At 41.1% G+C, this 20,528-nt stretch overlaps 1 protein-coding gene across 1 annotated transcript in view; it reads right to left on the bottom strand.

Annotated features, from left to right (window-relative positions):
• Positions 1-3,738: 3,738 nt before the first annotated feature.
• LOC149449092 (macrophage mannose receptor 1-like) overlaps positions 3,739-20,528 on the bottom strand; it is a 155,581-nt gene continuing 138,791 nt past the window's right edge. The window contains exons 25-30 of the mRNA XM_089693714.1: positions 19,591-19,756; positions 16,114-16,263; positions 13,410-13,526; positions 12,451-12,618; positions 9,563-9,595; positions 3,739-6,079 (exon numbers count right to left, since the gene is read on the bottom strand). Coding sequence (XP_089549840.1) covers positions 5,829-6,079; positions 9,563-9,595; positions 12,451-12,618; positions 13,410-13,526; positions 16,114-16,263; positions 19,591-19,756 — 885 coding nt within the window. The 3' untranslated portion in view covers positions 3,739-5,828. The remainder of the gene's footprint in view (positions 6,080-9,562; positions 9,596-12,450; positions 12,619-13,409; positions 13,527-16,113; positions 16,264-19,590; positions 19,757-20,528) is intronic.

The following is a 20,528-nucleotide window of genomic DNA, read 5'->3' as shown; positions in this document are numbered from 1 at the left end:
ACTGTTGTTCATATTGCTAAACTAGGGATGGTTTAGAAACCTTTACTGTGTTTTTTTTTTATTGACCCTCTTCCCCCAAGGGCGATGGAGGGTTTTTCCTAGCTTTATAGTCTTGCTTTCTCTTCCCTTTTCCTTCTCCTACGTCCCTGCCTTTCTTCCACCCTCCTTGATCCCCTCTTTTTGGATCCTTTCTTTAGTTCTTCTTGACTTCTTGGTCCTGGCCTGGGTCTTCATTGTTCGTAGTTTATGGATGGCCCTATATATTTATGTGTTTAAGTGACTTTTGCAATGCATTCCTAAGACCTTTGAGGGTATCCACCCTTGTTGGAGCAATTGTTTTTTGATAATTGTTCTTTTTTTGTACCTATTGACATACTGTTATGCTTTTCTTCTATGCATAAATAAAGATTACAAATAAATAAAACAGAACAACAGAACTGAAGCCAAACCATTATATATATATATATATATATATATATATATATATATATATAGTTCTGGATATTGTGGGGAAGGATTACAGCGTTTTAGGTTTTTATTGATTTTTCTGTAGCTATTGAATAGATTTTCTTTAATTTCCTATATTATCTTTGAAACAATTGGAGACGGAATTCCTTCTATGGGTAGCACAGACAGTTGGGAAGAATGAAAATTTCTGTCAAGTTTTAATGACCACCTACAGGTGAAACTCGAAAAATTGGAATATGGTGCAAAAGTTCATTTATTTCAGTAATGCAACTTAAAAAGGTGAAACTGATATATGAGATAGACTCATTACATGCAAAGCAAGATAGTTCAAGCCCTGATTTGTCATCATTGTGATGATTATGGCTTACAGCTCATGAAAACCCCAAATCCACAATCTCAGAAAATTAGAATATTCCATGCAATCAATAAAACAAGGATTGTACATAGAACAATATCGGACCTCTGAAAAGTATAAGCATGCATATGTACTCAGTACTTGGTTTGGGCCCCTTTTGCAGCAATTACTGCCTCAATGCGGTGTGGCATGGAAGCTATCAGCCTGTGGCACTGCTGAGGTGTTATGGAAGACCAGCATGCTTCAATAGCGGCCTTCAGCTCTTCTGCATTGTTCAGTCTCATGTCTCTCATCTTTCTCTTGGCAATGCCCCATAGATTCTCTATGGGGTTCAGGTCAGGCGAGTTTGCTGGCCAATCAAGCACAGTAATCCCACAGTCATTGAACCAGGTTTTGGTGCTTTTGGCAGTGTGGGCAGGTGCCAAGTCCTGCTGGAAAATGAAGTCAGCATCCCCATAAAGCTCGTCTGTGGAAGGAAGCATGAAGTGCTCCAAAATCTCCTGGTAGACGGCTGCATTGACCCTGGACTTAATGAAGCACAGTGGACCAACACCGGCAGATGACATGGCTCCCCAAATCAACACAGACTGTGGAAACTTCTTACTGGACTTCAAGCATCTTGCAGTGTGTGCCTCTCCATTCTTCCTCCATACTCTGGGTCCTTGGATTCCAAATGAGATGCAAGAGTTGCTCTCATCAAAAAAGAGGACTTTGGACCACTGAGCAACAGACCAAGTATGTTTTTCTTTAGCCCAGGTAAGACGCTTCTGAAGTTGTTTTTTGTTCAGGAGCCGCTTGACAAGAGGAATACGACATTTGAAGCCCATGTCCAGGATCCGTCTGTGTGCGGTGGCTCTTGATGCACTGACTCCAGCCTCTGTCCACTCCTTGTGAAAGTCCCCAACACTTTTGAATGGCCATTTCCTGACAATCTTCTGCAGACTGCGGTCATCCCTACTGCTTGTGCACCTTTTTCTTCCACACTTTTCCCTTCCTCATAACTTTCTATTAATGTGCTTTGATACTACAGCACTTTGAGAACATCCAATTTCTTTTGCAATTACCTTTTGAGGCTTTCCCTCCTTATGGAGGCTGTCAATGATGGTTTTCTGCATGAATGTCAGGTCAGCAGTCTTTCCCATTATTTTGATTCCTACTGAACCAGACTGAGAGACCATTTAAAGGCTCAGGAACCCTTTGCAGGTGTTATGGCTTAATTAGCTGATTAGAGTGGGACACTTTGAGCCTAGAATATTGCACCTTTTCACAGTCCGCCCCTGTGTAGAATACATTTTGGCCTAAATTTATGAACAACAATTATTTATTTGCAAACATTTATAACAGAAACAAAGAAAATGTGTTTTTTTTTTTAATTTTTGGCCTTTTTTTGTTAATTTAGCAAAAAATAAAAACCCCAGTGGTGATTAAATACCACCAAAAGAAATCTCTAGTTGTGTGAAGAAAATGATACAATTTTAGTTTGGGTAAAATGTATGACCGCGCAATTGTCATTCAAAGTGTGAGAGCGCTGAAACCTGAAAAATGGCCTGGGCAGAAAGGGGGTAAAAGTGCCCGGTATTGAATTGGTTAATCTTACTTAATTAATATTACTGTAAAACTGTAGTTTTTGGTGACCTCCTAACAGCCATCCCTTAAACCATATTATTGGTCAGTTGGTCTCTGTCCACACCCCCTTGATATCATAGAAAGGGACTGACAGGACTTGTGAAGGGGGAGCTCTCATATAGCATCAACCAAGAAACAGCTTAACGGACTTGAGAGACAAGGCAACATATTTGCTCAGACAATTGGACTTTGCTAAAACCAAGGACTTTGCAAGTATTCTGCCTTCTTAACTCCTTCCTTTTATTTCTCTTTTGCATAATTGTTCTCTTTATGTCTTTGTAACATCCCTTTCTATAAATATTTTAATTACACTATTTTGACCTTTTTAGTAATAAACCCTATTTAGAAAATTATCTCTAAGGCTTTTAATGCAAACTAAAGAATCTCTGTCTCTTGGAGTGCTACTGTATATAATAATCCTCTGAATATACTTGTCTGTGGTGACAGTGTGTGTTACAGATGTTTATTGTTCACATTTGTTCTTGCTAACATTGTGAAGGGTTGATAGTCCCAAAACTATCTGGTGGCAGTTTGGGTTAATTAATTACGCAATTAACCCTTCAAACTCCAGTGACAATTGATCTCAGTCTGCTGGCACATAGATTGTGGTCCCATGAGCTGTAAAATCTTTGTGCAGGGCTCAGCTGAGAGTGGCACTGGTACGCAAGTGAAAGCGCGGTATGAGATTGGCTGGTCATTTGTCACCAGTTGGTGAGATGGACAGGGGTCAGACACCGTGTTCATCACAAAGGGTTCCCTCCAGGGGTGGACTGACCATTTGGAAACTCGGGCACTGCCCGAGGGCCCGGGGTCAGTAGGGGGCCCCATGAGATGCCCCTGGTACCTTTTTCATAGGCTTTTTTTTAGTTTGGGCAAGGACACAGGGGCCCCATGATCCCCTATTGCCCAGGGGCCCCATGAGTTGTCAGTCCACCCCTGGTTCCCTCATATGAAAGAGAAACGTTGAGCTATACTATGACTTAGATAAGTGAGAACCTTCACAGACACTACTAGCTAATGATACTAATTCTTAGTCTGTACACTGTTGGTTAGAACCTCAAGTTATCCAGATATAAATGCAGCATTGGCCTACATTTTCTGGCTTTTTGCAGAAGATATATAATCTATTGACAGCGATGGCAAACATCATGTGGAAAAAGGAATAGGCGAATTCTAGTCAACTGCCAGGAGGTGAAAATGTAATGCTACTTCTAGAGGGCACCACCTTAGTCAAGCCTTACCAGAGAAGTCCTGCTCCACTCTGAATATGGAATAAGCACGCTTACACCTTTGCTTTCCATTAACATTTTAATCATTTACTTGTAAACAAGATACATTTCTTATGTGCAAAGGACTTTTTCTGATGTACAAAACATTATTTGCAAGCAACAGCATCTCATCAGACAATGTGGATACACCCCAGCTGCTCTTAAGTTGATCTTTTATCCATACACAGCAGAGGGGGCCATATGGTGGACTTGGTCAGAGACTATGACCTATCATTTCATTAGGAGCTAGGAACTCAGGTTGCAGTGATGTCACTGATTACTAAAAAGTTTAGCTTGAAGCTAGTCATAGTCAGACCCATTTTCTTTCCTGCAACCATGGGTTTCAGGAAAGAAAATCTCTCGATTCCTCCATCAACACAGTCAGTACAGATGGTGGAATCCCTCCTGTGGAGCCATTATGTTCTCCCAGCAGGGGTAGCCATCCACAGTGATTGCTACTAGCAGTTGTATTAGACTCTAGCAATAACAGCATGTAAAATTTGCCAGGCTACTTGTATCCAAATTGATGGATAAACGTGGGTAACTTCATCCTGACCTTACATGGTTTGAATTTTGGCCAGTTCGGCATAGACGATTCGAACCGTTTATGGCTTTATGCTAGTTCTTGTCACAAAATGTCTGCTTTATTGTGTATATGTAACTGATACACAGACTGCAATTCTACCTTTTTGACACTGTGATAATCATCATTGTAAATAGTGTTTACTTATCCTTTTCTATTATGTTGGCATAGGCCTTTGCAGTATCTGCTTTGTCCAGTGACAACGCAGCCAAGATTTGACTGCTGTCTAAGCAGTTTTTTCGACAATCTACCTTCAGTTTCCTATAGGTCTTGTATGTAGGCACAGCATTTTGTGTGGTAACATTTCATTTGGGACGATGAAAAAAAACAGAACCTAATGGGGACTCTCGATGCTACAAATGCATGCTTGGTCAAAAGGGAACAAGAGAGATAATAAAAACCTTGTGTAAGGGCCTAGCTATACCATCTTGTGTTTAAAAACATGTTTTACTTGCGCTTCAGCATACTGTATGTACTCTAATAATATTCAATCTGTGACGCCTAAAACTGTGTTTCAATGTGCCAGGATGCTTGCTTTAGTTCATTTTTACCACTTGTATTACTGAAGTCATACTGTGGTGGTCCAGGGCAGAACACATGAAGGTTGAGGATGCACGTTACAACAGATGGCAATAATGAATTATAAGTTTGAAATGCCAAACATTTTTGGATAGCGCAGGGGAAAATCCAACCTCTTACAGTTTTGTTTTTTGCTGTCTGTTTCCCCTCTGGGGAGATTCACTCTCTCTTTGTCCTGGTGACCATTGTCTCTAGAACAGAAAGTGATGGACAACGCACATTTTTAAGTGTTGTCACCAAAATAAGACATCTGTCCAAAGGGGATGTTTCCCTTCACTTTGTAAAGATTTTCTCTTACTTCCTGTTATATCTTCGGAATAAGAAGTGAAATGAAATCTCCTTAGTGAGACTAGGACAGCAAAAAAACCCAGAAAAACTAAAAAAACAAAAACAAAGGGTTTTAACTAATTCCTACTCCATTCAAGATGAAACTAAGCATAGAATTTAAATTAATGTAGGGTCCAACTTCTGCTAAAAGTAATATTTCAGAACTAAATGTTGGCTGGCAAATAAAATGGTATGATAAACTCCTCTGATGAGTTCAACATATTCCCAATTCAGTTCACCTGAGAGTAAACTGTAAGTAATCAAAAATTTGGGGAATTAACTTTTGATCGTGAAGCTTTGTTTTCAGCATATAAAATGGGAGAAAAGACCCAACTTAACGTAGGAAAATCCTACCAATGGGATATACCCTACGACAGGCAGCCAGTAATTCCAGCCATTGGCACCCACTAAATTTGTGAGATACATTTTAGAGTTGGCTTTTAACTGCAGTTAGAATGCAGTGGAAGTGAGACTAAAACTTCATTGGTGCAATTGTTTTTTTTTTCATATCCATAGGCTAGAAGGGAGCCAAAGGGTAATGTTACATTTTAATTGTAGCAAAGGAGCTGTAGATGGAACAGAATTTTTTTGCACCTAAGAATTACTTTTTACATTCATAGCACTAAGAAATTGCACGTTCGTTTTGTTCAATGTTATCCACAAGAATGTTGGTGTCACTTGTTGGGGGAGCGCGGTTGCCATTGAAGTATAGGGTGTTGTCAAAGCTTTCTTCTGGGGGAGGGACCTTAGTCTGCTTCTTTCTGTACAGGTAATAGACTGCAATAGTGATTCCAGCAATGACAACTATGACAAGTATGACCACACCCCCGGTGACACCATGTGATGACTTCTGTTGTTCTCCCTTGGACTCCTCTGTAAGGAAAAGCAAAGTAAGGGAATGGTGTTATAAAGTAGTACAGTGACATTCTACTTATTTCCATGCCATGTTGTTTAAAAAAAAAAACAAACATTTTGTAATGTATATATTGTTAAAGAAAACCTTCACTTTCATAAACATGTAATAGCATTTACAGTACAATTGCTACCTGGGCCATTTTGTAACTTACAGTGGAAGTGCACTCCAAAAAAAAAACAAACCACTGACGTAATTGTATGACCAAAGAGATGCTAATTGTCTCTTCTGTCATAAATGCCGGGCAGCTCAGTGTACATTTATGTCGCCCTCTTTGTTGCGATGATATGACTCCGGTGAACATGTATGGGAATGATGTCATCACAGCTCGGCCATTCAGTGACCGAACAGACCAAAACTAGAAGGAAGCCCAGGAGAAGATGAAAGCACCTGTGACAGCAGAGAGTGCTCATTGCGCATCATTGGAGGCCATGCTTTGCCAGGTAAGTCTGCCATAATGTGCTAATACACGTTGCATACTAGCACATTATGACATAAACCTCCTGAGGGCCCAGGCCCAAGAAACACTACATTTCTTTTTAAATCTGAAACCGGTGTCATTTTCTAAAACTATTAAATATTAAAACTATTAAAAAATGCAATGCAATATGGCAACCTGGAAGCATTCTGTACACCGTTGGTTTACGAAAAGCCCTCCAAAAATGTAATTTCCTGCTTGTGTGACTGGCTCACTCATTTACTAAGACATCTGTACTAAGATACAAGTTAAATTTTAAGAATTCTTTGCAACAGAAATATCATATTCATATTTTGCTCAGATACTCTCTGAAGGTTAACAATACTTCTAAAGGGATGCCAACACTACACATTTCCTCATTAGAACACAGAGATTTGACTAGGTTGTTATATTGAACACAAATCCTTCCATTCTGGAAAAGTTCTGCAAACAATATAGTGAAATAAACTGCTTTTTCTTCAAAATAGAAGAAAGGTGGAGATCACCCGCAAAGCTTGTTAAAATCCTTGCAACGTACATTGACCGGCCAGAGGGGATATTTTTTCAACAAGAGGAGAGTTATGCCTAACACTTAATGCCTAACACAACCACATTTTTCTTTTTTTGTTTTGAATAGAGTGGAGAAAATGTAAAAATTCTGTTAGGTCTTAAAGTAGTTCCAAAGTGAAAACTCTTTTACCTTAATGCATTCCCAGCATTAAAGCGGAGCTCCACCCAAAAGGGGAAGTTCTGCTTTAAGGACTGCTCCCCCACTGCACCTTTGGGGGGCGGGGGAGAGCAGGTACCCGAATTTGACAGGTACCCACTCCCACTTCCAGTCCGATCGCCTAGGCGATCGGAAGAGGAAGTTGTCCTCCCTCCCAGTAGTCTTTTGGGACATGTGACAGGTCCCAGAAGACTACAGGACCATTCATGAAGCGCAGCGCTACTCGCACATGCGCAGCGTGTACCCGGCTGTAAAGCTGCAAGCTGTCACAGCCGGGTGCCCACACTGAAGATGCCGGCCTCCAGGAATCCAGGACGGCTGGTGAAACGGGCTGTGGGGGACACACCACGGGACAGAGGGACAGGTAAGTGGCTGTTTTTTTAAAAGTCTGCCGCTACAGTTTTTGTTGCTGCTGACTTTTATTTTTTGACAGCGTGAGTGGAACTCCACTTTAAGGTAAAAAAGTTTCCAGTTTTTGTATCGCCCCCTCATCAGCTAAATACTTAGTCCTCACTCGATCCAGCACTGTGCCCATCTGCAGCGGTTCTCTCCCCTCTCTCACAGGACAGAGGCAGCAATGGAAGTCATTAGCTCCTGCTGCTGCCAATCAAATCCTGAGTATTTTGGAGTGCAGCTTCCATCTCTTTAGACGCCATCCTATTTCTTTGTTTTTGCTCCCTAGCAGCCATCTGAGGTTTCAGATAACTGGGCTCCTGGAGAGCCATATTCTATAAAGGGCCAGGCTAAATCTGGCTACACACTGTCCAATTATTGGCCTGTTCAGCAGGAACTTGCCAACATTTGAACCATGTGTACAGCAATGTGCCAATGGCTGGAGCCGGAGAGATCGTTGCACTTTGCATAGTTAGTACAGAGACCTGCTGGGTTGAACAAATTAAAAAACTAAATGTGTGTACCAGGCTTTAGGCTCCCTATACTAACTTTTGGCTTTCGTTCACACTCCTAAGCGCCTATATACCGCATGATCCCCAGATCCTTACTTCACCAACTGGTCATGAACCACTTTATGTTAACACAGCAAAGGGGTGTGAGGATTTTATTTTTTAGAAAAGAGCCCACGTTTTACAGCTTTGCTTCTTGCTTTAAAAAAACAAACTTAAAAAAAATGTTTCTCCTAGCAGGGCTGTGAGGCTCCATGCACACTGGGCATTTTAATAACGATGGTAGCATTAGCTGTGTGAAGTCATGTTAAAAACAAGTTTTTCAGCGGTTTTTAGCATTTTTGCATTACCATGTAGCAGTGTTTTGCCATGTTTTTCCACATTTGCGCTTTTTAGCATTTTTTGTAACTAGAAAAAAGTCCAAAAACTCTGTTTTGACGCGTTTTACTGCATTTTGCCACGTTTTTCAGCGTTAGAGCATTTTTTCAGCTACAAAACTCCTCTAGAAACCTACTAGTTCTGGGGTTTTTTTTCAGCCGAAAAACACCCCAGCCAAAGAATGCTGATTACAGTGTGTGGATGGAGAAATAGGATAACATGCAGGGGAGTTTACTGGATGTAGAAAAAAACGCCAAAATCCAAAAACAGCCGCTGTAGAAACGACCAGTGTGCATGAGGACTAAGGCCAAATTGTAGGTCAGTTGAGGAAAAATTTCAGAAAATGTGAAATCTGTGATTATGAAATGCAATCAGGCTAGCCAAAATGTGACGGTCATTCCTAATTATGATGGTTTGTTTTGGATGTTTAGATTTATTTTGGCACAGTAGGTTTAACACATTAACACCATATTATAGTGGCACTTCACTCTCTCCATCAACATGGGCTATTTTTAATCCTTATGCTGCTAGAATAGTAAATAAATAGGAAAGTATCTCATTTTCTTGTTTTAAACTTTTTTTTACATTTTTTTAGTTACTTCCTGGTTTCCTGCCTAGGCAAATGATGTCATACATCCCAGGAGCCTTCAGAAGAGGAGAGAGTTTTCTCAGCTCAGCCAATGCCTGAGCTATGGGCAGATGGATTCCAGGAAGAAAATGTTACATGAACCATCTGCCCCTACTTAAGATGGCCGCTGCCAGAAATACAGAGGGATACTTTTCAAAATTAATTCTCAACAAAATAAAGCATGTAGACATGGATGGGTGCGTTTGCTTTGAATATTAACAATGGATTAAATAGCACTTTTGGTTTGTGGTGCTCAGATGCAGTGCAGTTCTACTTTAAGTAAAAATAAGGGCAACATCAAGCAGATTCCAAGTAATATTAATGTAGATTCGAGTGCAGATTATACTGTACCTGGTTTTACTGGCTTTTCAGTAGGCACTGGAACTGTAAATATAAAATGCAAAAAAATATTTTAGAGGTCAGTGTAAATTAGCAGGGCTGCTGTTAGGAAACACGGGACCCCATGCAGCCAACCTGACAGCCCCCCACCCATCACTCATTGTATTAATTCAGGAAATGAAGGGGCTGGTAAATATAACATATTTACCGAACTCTTCCCCCACTCTCAATCCTGAAGGATCCTATTGTGTGCTTGCAGCTGCCGGTGGGAAGGAGAGGAAGGAAGTCGGAAGCACTGCGGGGGTGGGGCACAAAGGGGGGCTTGGGCAGCATGGGGAAATAAATGGTGCACAGGGAGGATGATGGGTGCACTGAGGGGAGGGCAGTTACTGGAACCGGTCTCCTGTATGACTCTCTATGCAGCAACTGAAAGCCAGCGGGAAGGAGAGGAAGCTGGATTTCAGCTGCTGAAGAGAGAGCCATACACATGATCGATTCCAATAATTGCCCCCCTCCCACTGTGCCAATCTACCTGCCCACACCTGATTCACCCAGCTGTCTGGGCCCCCCTGCTAGCCTGGGTCCTGTACAGGAAGACTGTTAGTACCCCCTTATCCATTGCCCCGCTTATAAGAGTTGAAGATATTGAATCAAGTAAAACACATTCCCTTGAGCTTCCCATGCAAAATGGAAAATGTTTTTAAGAAAAATGTATGTATATATTGCACCACACTCCATGGGGACCTGTGTGATGAACCAACTTCCATGATCCCTATGGGATATAATTACTTAGTGGATAACTTTTCTCATACATATTGCCGCATTGACCACCTAGGGCCTGGCCACGCATTTGGAGATGCCCTTTTGGGCTTCTGCACACCAGGGCAATTTAAGTGCACTTGCATTTCTTCTTGACCCAGTGATGTGAAAGTGGAAAACCCAAATACTCCTGTGCTTAGGGATGGACTCTATGTCATAGGGATCACACAACGAATGTCTTGGAATATGCACGCCTTGCTGCCCTCAAAGAACCGGGGAGTCCAAAACTACTAATAGAGAAAAAGAAAACAGAGGGTGCACCGGCCTTGTGCATTACCTTTAAAAGTATGTTTATTAAATTTAAAAGAAGGTATTCTACTCACAAAAGTACATGAATATAAGCAAATCATATGAGACCGCTCTGTTCAATTCGAACTGCGTTTCTGAATGATAAGAATGATGAACATCCAAAAAATTTTGACGCGTTTCGAGACTAGCCTCTTCCTCAGATGATGTGCTTATATTCATGTACTTTTGTGAGTAAAATACCTTCTTTTAAATTTAATAAACATACTTTTAAAGGTAATGCACAAGGCCGGAGAGCCCTCTGTTTATTTTTCGCTATTATTTCTTCTTGACCATTGGACCCACAGGGATCCCAGGTTCACATAGGGAGGCTACCTTAAAAGCTATTTTCTTTACTGCAAGCGGTGGTTTGCCACGGTAAGCTTTCCATATGTGAATCTACATGCGTCCAGACGTATTTTATTTTTATTTTTGTTTGTCTATTGTACTTTATCAATTCATGGTTTTCACTGTGTTGAATGTATGGCTGATGCCTACATCCACGCTGTTGTTCTACTTATTTGTGAACAATAAAATTGTCAGAAAAATTACCATATATTTTATAAAACTGAGCCATACCTTTGCCCTATATTTGTCATCAATAGTAACCACTTTTTGCCTACGCTTTGGGCAGTTTTGTTTTTCGCTTTATGTCTTTTGGTTACGGTGACAAACGCTCAACTTATAGTGAAGGTGCGTTGGTATATGCATTAGTACTTTTAACAACCTCAAAAGGGTTTGTCCCTTTTTTTTGGTATAAAATGCCACCCAGTTTTGCCCACTTCTGCCCCCCCCCCCCCCCATTGGCTGTGCAGGCACCTTAAGGGAACAGGGTTTGATGTGGAGCACCCTGCAGATTTCATGTTTCGGCAGCTGCACTAAAAGATCTTGAGGCAAGTGACATCACTGGAATTATAAGACTAAACATGTGCATGCCAGAAATGTTTGTTTCATTTCGTATACATTCATACATTCAAGAATTTTATTTTGTCATATTCGTTATGTTGACCCAATTTGTTTCAGAATTTGTTTCTTCATAGCTTCGGCATTCGTTTTATATATTCTTTGGTCTGAGTGTATTCGAAAAATCTTGCGGAAGATTGTGATATTTGATATGTTCATGAATTCAACAGATTAGAATCGGAAAGGATTCAATATTTGTGGACACTAATCCAACCCACAAGAGAAACAGCATGAGCTGATTGGACAATATCTACTGCCATCATGTGCATTAATTAATTAATGAATGGAACAAAATTTGGATCAATTTGTTATCCAAATCTGAATTATTGAACAAATTTAAAAATTTTATTAATTTCCTCATGGGCTTGAACTACTAATGCATGCAAATGAAGCAAATGCATTTTTTTTATCTTGTTAAAACTCTTTTTTGGATTTGCTGACATTTTACACTATGTCCATTCGTAGATTCTCATACATCCAAATCTCCGAAAATTATATTTTAATCCGAAAAAAATTAATCAAAACAAAGGAAAACACATATCTATCTAAAACCCTGGAGCAATATACAACAAAACTATATAAGGGGATGCTGTAGAATGTACTGTGGACAGAAAAAATAGTGGGGTAAGCAAAAAGGTGTTCCCAATTCACCAGTTTATTGACAACAGGTGACAGAGAGGAATGGTCCAAAACAAGGGATGTTAGGAAATTTAGAAATGTCTGTGGGAATTTATACTCGTCTTGGCTAGTGTCTTTCCAGATTAATTTTTCTGATTGTCCTCCCCTTTAAAGGGCCATGCTTGAATGTACACAACCAGGAAGGAATTACTTACTTTTTGGTCTTTTACATATGTATCCCTTGTAGGAAGAGCAGTAGAGGTTGTTCCAGGTCCCTTTTGTAGCATACATCTCTACACAGTCCTCGTCTGATTGGTCAGATGGTTCCCCAGTGTTCCAATTTACATAGTCCATGGGAGTGTTGTCCAACCACAGCCATTTTGCTATAGGCAAAGAAGGATATTTATGATTATAGAATGAGAAAGAGACAGCATTTAGCTCAAAGTATGTAGACAGAAGACTCAGACAACTCTCCCATTACAAAGAGCGCAGAAAAATAGTATACAAAAAAGATTTTTTTCCTTATCTCCCAAGATCCCACAAACCATGTGTAGGCAAAAGGCACTGTGGAGATGTAGTTCTAGGGAGTGTGCTTATGTCTTATGCTTCAATAAATATATATATATATATATATATATATATATATATATATATATACACATACTGCATGTTGAAATGCATTTTTATTACAAAATATATGAAAAATATTTTTTAAAATACATTTCAAATATACTGTATATCTGTATATGCATTCCAAAAATGTAGATTTATATTTTTAAAGACATACAGTATATATATATATATATATATATATATATATATATATATATATATATATATTGAAATATATTGACTATGGCCAAAATTGTAGAATTTCAAATATATGTCAATGTATTTGGGAAAAATATTTTTACAATATATTTCAAATATATTTTTCTTCCATATGGGCAAGAAGAGGAGCATCGGAGATAAGTATGATTATTTAATGCTTTTTATGATTTAATTGCCTTTAATGTCACTTTAACTTTCACCTGTAAAATAATAAAATGTATTCATTTATTCCAGTCTGGAGAATGGACTAAGAAGAGAAAAATACTTTAATAAGGGGTATTTATAATAGACATATTGCAATAAACATGTATAATTTAATAAGCAAAAACAGCAACTACTGTACCTTCTACATTCCTGTATAAACCAATCCAGAAGGTGTTTGTCCGATCACTGAGTAACTCAATATTGTGGAATAAAAAGTCTGCTTCCACCTGATCTTCAACTGACGCTAAATTGGCTCCTGAAAACAATCACATGGTAAATCACACCACTGACCACTGAAGTATATGTATGTAACAGCAAAACTGTCAGAACACAAAAACAATTCTAAAATAAGGTGCCCTGCAAGAGAAAAGAATTAATACTTACTTCTGCAGTGCCCTGCATCTCCCAGCCCCACTCTCTTCCATTGCTGCTGCTTCTGTCATTCTCTGACATTCAACACTTCCAGGAGTGTCAGATGCCTATGACTTCACCATGTGCTTTGGTTCCATCCAACGATCCAGAGCGTCCCTGGGGTTGGTGTCACCTGGTGCGGTAACACTTGGTGACACCCCTTCAGACGATCCCTGCAGGATGGATTGCATCTGCGGATTGAGCATAATGGATTGGAGTCCGATCCATTATGCTCCCCAATCCGCAGATCCCATCCATCCTGTGGGGATCATCGGCTTGCTTTAAAACATACCTTTTCGTGGAGCTTGTGGAGAGATCAGTTAACCCCAAATAGGTTGCAAGCCAACGACCCCCGCAGGATGGATCAGATCTGTGGATTGGAAAGGATAATGGATCGGAGTCCGATCCTTTATGCTCAATCCGCATGTTTTTTCCTGCTATTCGTATTCACTGTGGCTTGGTTCACATCTATGCATTTTGCGTTTGATGCTTTATCAGTGCTTTTTGTAGGTTGTTTTTTCTACACGCATTTTTTACATGTTTTTGCAGCATTTGCATTTTGTGCAGCTCTTTTTTGGAATTTTTTTTGTTGGTGGGCAGAATAAAAATGCAAAACCGTGGCGAAAACGCACTACTATGCATTTCAGCAGCTTCTCTGTTGAACTCTATTGCAGCAAAAATGCTGGTTTCTGCTGTCAGAAAAGTCCCTGACCCTTTCCAAAAACTCAGCAGCTCAAATAAGCATAGATGTGAACCTGTTCCATAGGAAACCATGGTAAATGGACTGCAGTGCGTTTCTGAAAAAAGCACTAAAAAAACGCATTGGTGTGAACGGAGCCTTAGTTTTGCATCACAACTATATGTATATGACTGGTCACATGTATAATCTCGGCTTTAGTGTCTCTTAGCTTCCTTTCATTTTTTATTTTCCATACACATGCTGTCTAATAGTGGACTGGAGGCATGTGTTGTACAGAAAACATCATTTTATAGCTCCATGCATTCTATCCAGTGAGTAGACCATATAAATCAACATAATTTATTATCAAAATGAAAATCTTACATTTATTAATATGGTATTTAACATAGTTTAGCCTAGCGAGGTAAAAAGTATGAGCTTGTAGCTAAGATCATTGAGAAGTGACATCTGGATTAGCTACTTTACTACTAACGTCTTCTCACATTGCTTCTGGGTCGGACAGCACAGCAGCCTCCTGCCATATGATACGCCCCTGTGCAACCTCCCTCTCATGTTGCTATGTAGGTTGCACTGAGTTCAGAGAGTGTGTAGCAAAATATAGCACATACAGTACATACTACAAGAGAAACTATAGCTAATGGGCAGCACAGTGGCTAAATGATTAGCACTTCCACCTGGCTGTACTAGGGTCATTGGTTCAATTCCCAACCATGGCACCACCTGCCTGGAGTTTGCATGTTCTCCCTGTGCCTGCATGGGTTTCCTCCCACATTTCCAAGACATGCTGGTAGGTTAATTGGACCCTGTCTAAATTGGCCCTAGTATGTGTATTTAGGTATGTAAGTTAGGGACCTTAGATTGTACACCCCTTGAGGGTTAGGGACTGATGTGAAAGTACAATATATATGTAAAGCGCTGCGTAAATTGATGGTGCTATATAAGTACCTGAAATAAAAAATGAATAATAAATACTCTTTAGGCCTTATGTACACTGCTTATAACACTTTTTTGCCAAAGCCCCTGAACTCTTCCAACCAGTCCATCCCCCAAGTTTACTACCTTTTGTACCACTAGCCCCTCCCTCTTAGATTGTAAGCTCCAAGTAGCAGAGCCCTCCTATCCTTGTATTGAACTGTATTGTTGCTGTATTGTCTCCCGTTTTAGTGTAAAGCGCTGAGCAAACTGTTGGCGCTATATAAATCCTGTATAATAATAATAATAACTCCACTCATTAAAACCATGTCCATGTCCACACAGGCTTGTATCAGGGTTTAGCAGCAGCAGAATTTAAACATCCCTCTCCTGAACGTAGAAGAATCGCATTCAGGAGAGAAACGTTTTGGCCAAAAACGCCAAGAGCCCCAAAAACATTTAGCGTTTGGGCAAGTACTCTGGCCAATGACATGAATAAATGCCAAAAGCGCTAAACACGCTGTGTTTATCATTTTCCTGCTGGCAGTAGAGTTCATGTCTACGGTAGTTCCAGTGCACGTGTAGCCTTATGATGACTTTGCCAGCTTAAAATTCAATATTTTTATGTTAGACCAAATGGACCTTTTATAGTAAAGGTGGTGCTCTGAAACTGGGAAGATTGTGATGGTCCTACACAACTTATTATGATCTTGGGGCCAGCTTACATCCAAATTCTCAGTTTTTGAACTGTCTCTGTAAAGGCAGCATTTACTCTGTGTTAATCCCCCGGTTCCGCTATGCCACATGTTATCACGCTCACCTTGCCGAAGACATTCCACAGATGCCTGAGCCCAGTTTCTGGTGTATGAAGATTCTACAAGATAGCAATGGCCGCGGAAGGGTATCCAGGCTTTTGATTGAGAATCTGGGCATTTTCCAGGCTTTTGAGGTGGTTCAGTAGGAGCCATAACTGAAAGCAATAAAATAGTCAGAAATGTCATGAGAATCAAAAAAATTTAATGTCATGTAACACATGCTAGAAAAGAAATAAAAGTAATATTGTTTTATGGAAAACGTGTTAAAAACAATATTACTAATAATAATGATAAAGCATAAAGTGCTTTTCAGAACTCTAACTCGGCTCTAACTTCCAGTTGCTGCATACAGTACTTGTCCCTAGTCAATGGTGTACTGAAACCAGACACAGTCAAGCCACTATGGTTCTCAGGAGGCCAGCAATGGAGCCCCTGTATTTCTCCCATAGCAGGTGTACCTAAATGCCTGGCAATCGCATTCTGCATTATCAAAGAGAAGAAAAGGCACCGCTCACCAACCCAGTGCATTAATATGTGGATGAATTGGGCCTCAGCCAGTGCTGCTCCAGCCATGCCCACGCCGATGTTGGCAGGCATTTCTTATGAGGCGCTGGCTGAGGCCACATTCATCCACATATTATTGTACTGGGTTGGTGAGTGGTGCCTTTTCTTCTCTTTAATAATGTTCTTACCCCTCTGACTGGTGAACTAGCAACAGCTCCTTTCACTGCAACCGGCGGAGAGATCTCTGTCTCAGCTTAGAGGGGCACGGCAAGTTTCATTCGGATCAATGGCAGCCTGCAGATTCAGTTTCCCCAATGCCCTGTACTGAGACAACAGGAATCTACAGTGTTCCAAAAAATTAACAGAACACTTTGAAAACACTTCAGATTTCAATGGGGAAAAATATCATGCTGGATACCTATATTGATATGGACTGGGTAATCTGTTAGGAGCGTAAGGATGCCCCATCGCTTGATGGAAATGAAATTGATCAACTTACAGAGGACTGAATTCAAAGACACTCCGAAAGTCAAAGTGAACAAATGATGCAGCAGGCTAGTCCATTTTGCTGAAAGTTCATTACAGCAACTCATAATACTACTCAGTAGTTTGTATGGCCCCCACGTGCCTGTATGCATGCCTGACAACGTCAGGGCATGGTCCTAATGAGACGATGGATGGTGTCCTGGGGTATTTTCTCCCAGATCTGGACCAGGGTATCACTGAGCTCCTGCATAGGCTGAGGTGCAACCTGGCGGCGTCAGATGGACCGAAACATGATATCCCAGAGGTGTTCTATTGGATTTAGGCCAGGCGAGCGTGGGGGCCATTCAATGGTATCAATTTCTGTATCCTCCAGGAACTGCCTGCCTACTCTGGCCACGAGGCCGGGCATTGTCGTGCACCAGGAGGAACCCAGGACCCACTGCACCAGTGTAGGGTCTGAGAATGGGTCCAAGGATTTCTTCCCGATACCTAATGGCAGTCAGGGTGCCATTGTCTAGCCTGTAGAGGTCTGTGCATCCCTCCATGGATATGCCTCCCCAGACCATCACTGACCCACTACCAAAACGGTCATGCTGAACAATGTTACAGGCAGTGTAACGTGCTCCGCGGCTTCGCCTGACCCTCTCACGTCTGTCACATGAGCTCAGGGTGAACCTGCTCTCATCTGTGAAAAGCACATGGCGCCAGTTGGGGACCTGCCAATTCTGGTGTTCAATGGCAAATGCCAAATCGAGCTCTATGGTGCCTGGCAGTGAGCACAGGGCCCACTAGAGAACGTCGGGCCCTCAGGTCACCCTCATGAAGTCTGTTTCTGATTGGTCAGGACATTCACACCAGTGGCCTGCTGGAGGTCATTTTGTAGGGCTCTGGCAGTGCTCATCCTGTTCCTCCTTGCACAACAGAGCAAATATCGGTCCTGCTGATGTGTTAAGGACCTTCTACGACCCTATCCAGCTCTCCTAGAGTAACTGCCTGTCTCCTGGAATCTCCTCCATGCTCGTGAGACTGTGCCGGGAGACACAGCAAACCTTCTGGCAATGGCACGTATTGATATGCTATCCTGGAGGGGTTAGACTGCCTGTGCAACCTCTGTAGGGTCTAAGTATCACCTCATGCTACCATTAGTGACACTGTCCCTAGCCAAATGCAAAACTAGTGAAAAATAATCAGAGAAGATGAGTAGGGAAAAAAAATGCCAGTGGCCTCCACCTGTAAAACCATTCCTGTTTTGGGGGTCGTCTCATTGTTGCTCATCTAGTACACCTGTTGTTAATTTCATTAACACCAAAGCAGCTGAAATTGATTAACAACCCCCTCTGCTACTCAACTGACCAGATCAATATCCCAGGCATTTAACGGACTTGATGCTATACTCTGATTAAAAAGTGTTCCTTTAATTTTTTTGACCAGTGTACATTTGAACTAAAAGACAGCAACAGTGCTTACTTCTAGTTCCAAAACTGCATTCTTATTGACTGGTCTCACACTAATGACTGGGAATCTACAGGCTAGTGCTTGGCAGGCTACAGCTGGTACAATGAAATACAGACAGTAAAAAAATAAAGTATTAATTAAAAGTGAAAATGTAATATTCTTAAAGTAGTTGTAAACCCATACATATACCCAATGAAGTGACTGGCCTCAGGTGATACACAAAGATGAAACAAATCATCCTACATAAGTTGTAGTTGTCTATCTGCAGTCTTCTTCTCTCTACATCCGTTCAAAGTGTTGAATTTATAAAACTTCTCTGAGAGCGCAGAAAAAAGTGGGCGGAGAGCTGAAATTACACTCTGCAGAGCTCAGTGAGGCGAGCTCTGAGAGATGATTGAGAGGAAATGGCCACACTCCCCTCCACGCCGCTCCCAGAAACAGAGTTGAGGGTGTAAATCTGCTAGAGGTTCCTCCTCTGTCACCAATTTTCTCTTGATGTCAAGAAAATGTGTCAGAAGCAGGGGCGGACTGACCATTTATGCACTCGGGCACTGCCCGAGGGCCCGGGGTCAGTAGGGGGCCCCTTGAGATTTCCCTGGTACCTTTTTTGGGTATGTGGTTTGAGTGTGGGTGAGGACACAGGGGCCCCAGGATTTCCTATTGCCCAGGGGACCCATGAGTTGTCAGTCCACCCCTGGTCAGAAGCGACTCATGCTGATAGCAGAGGAACAAAGCAGCAGACAGAAATGACACTTAGGGGTTTATTTACTAAAGCTGGAGAGTCCAAAATCAGACTCCCTTCTGCATAGAAACCAATCAGCTTCCAGGTTTCATTGCCAAAGCTTCATTGAACAAGCTGAGGTTAGAAGCTGATTGGTTTCTATGCAGAAGGGAGTCTGATTTTGGACTCTCCAGCTTTAGTAAATAAACCCCTTAGTGTTCCTAATAGAGACAAGTACACACTATAGTAGGATATGCTTTGTTCATATTTCATGTCTGAGGTTTACAGCCATTTTAAAAAATTGCCACAATCTTACCACTGGTCTGCTTGCACACTGAAGCATAATTTTCATCACAAGACGCTGTCTTCCACTGGCCATCTGTATCGATGTAAACACAAGCTTTCTTTCTTTTTGGTTCTCCTGAAGCCCATTTCGTGTAACGGAGTTTCCAGCCATCAATCCATTTGTACTGATTGTCCGTCTGAAACAATTCGAGATTAAAAATGTTATCCTGGATTCCGTTGCAAACTTGGCACAACTGTACCTATCCAGCTTGATAGGCAAAGATTTTTTTTATAATATATTTGTATTTCACTAAAGGTTTGTGTAAGCAACACTACAATAGTAGGCAAATGTCAGCAGCTAACAAATCTTTGAAATGGTGAGAGCATATGTAGGCGGCCAAACAGACATCATGTACTGTAAGTAACATGAGCACAACCCAAAACAGAGAACAAGGAAGAAGAAGTAAGATGTATAGAAATACAAAGTACACAAAATAACAAGAGAGAGAGAAAAGAAGGAGAAGGAAAAAGGAAGGGGGGACAGGGACAGAACCTGGATTCTATATAAAGCTGTCCATTACACATTATCAGGTGGTTGGATCTGCAGACGGCTTCATGCTTGTAGGCTTAGGCCAATGTGGGCAGCACAGTGGCTAAATGGTTAGCACTTCCACCTGGCAACACCAGGGTCATTGGTTCAAATCCCAACCACTGCACCACCTGCCTGGAGTTTGCATGTTCTCCCTGTGCCAGCGTGGGCTTCCTCCAGGTACTCCAGTTTCCTCCCACACTCCAAAGACATGGTGAATTGGCTCCTGTCTAAATTGGCCCTAGTATGTGTATGTATAAATGTATAAAATTTTACGCCCCTTGAGGGTTAGGGACTGGTGTGAATGTACAATATATATGCAAAGCACTGCATAAATTGACAGCACTATATAAAAAATAAATAAATATAGAGAAACAATT

The sequence above is a fragment of the Staurois parvus genome, unplaced genomic scaffold, assembly GCF_062004578.1.
Source record: "Staurois parvus isolate SC_StPar_1 unplaced genomic scaffold, SC_StPar_1.0 ptg000636l, whole genome shotgun sequence".
Classification (NCBI taxonomy): Eukaryota; Metazoa; Chordata; class Amphibia; order Anura; family Ranidae; genus Staurois; species Staurois parvus.
This window is presented reverse-complemented; position numbering and strand designations above follow the sequence as displayed.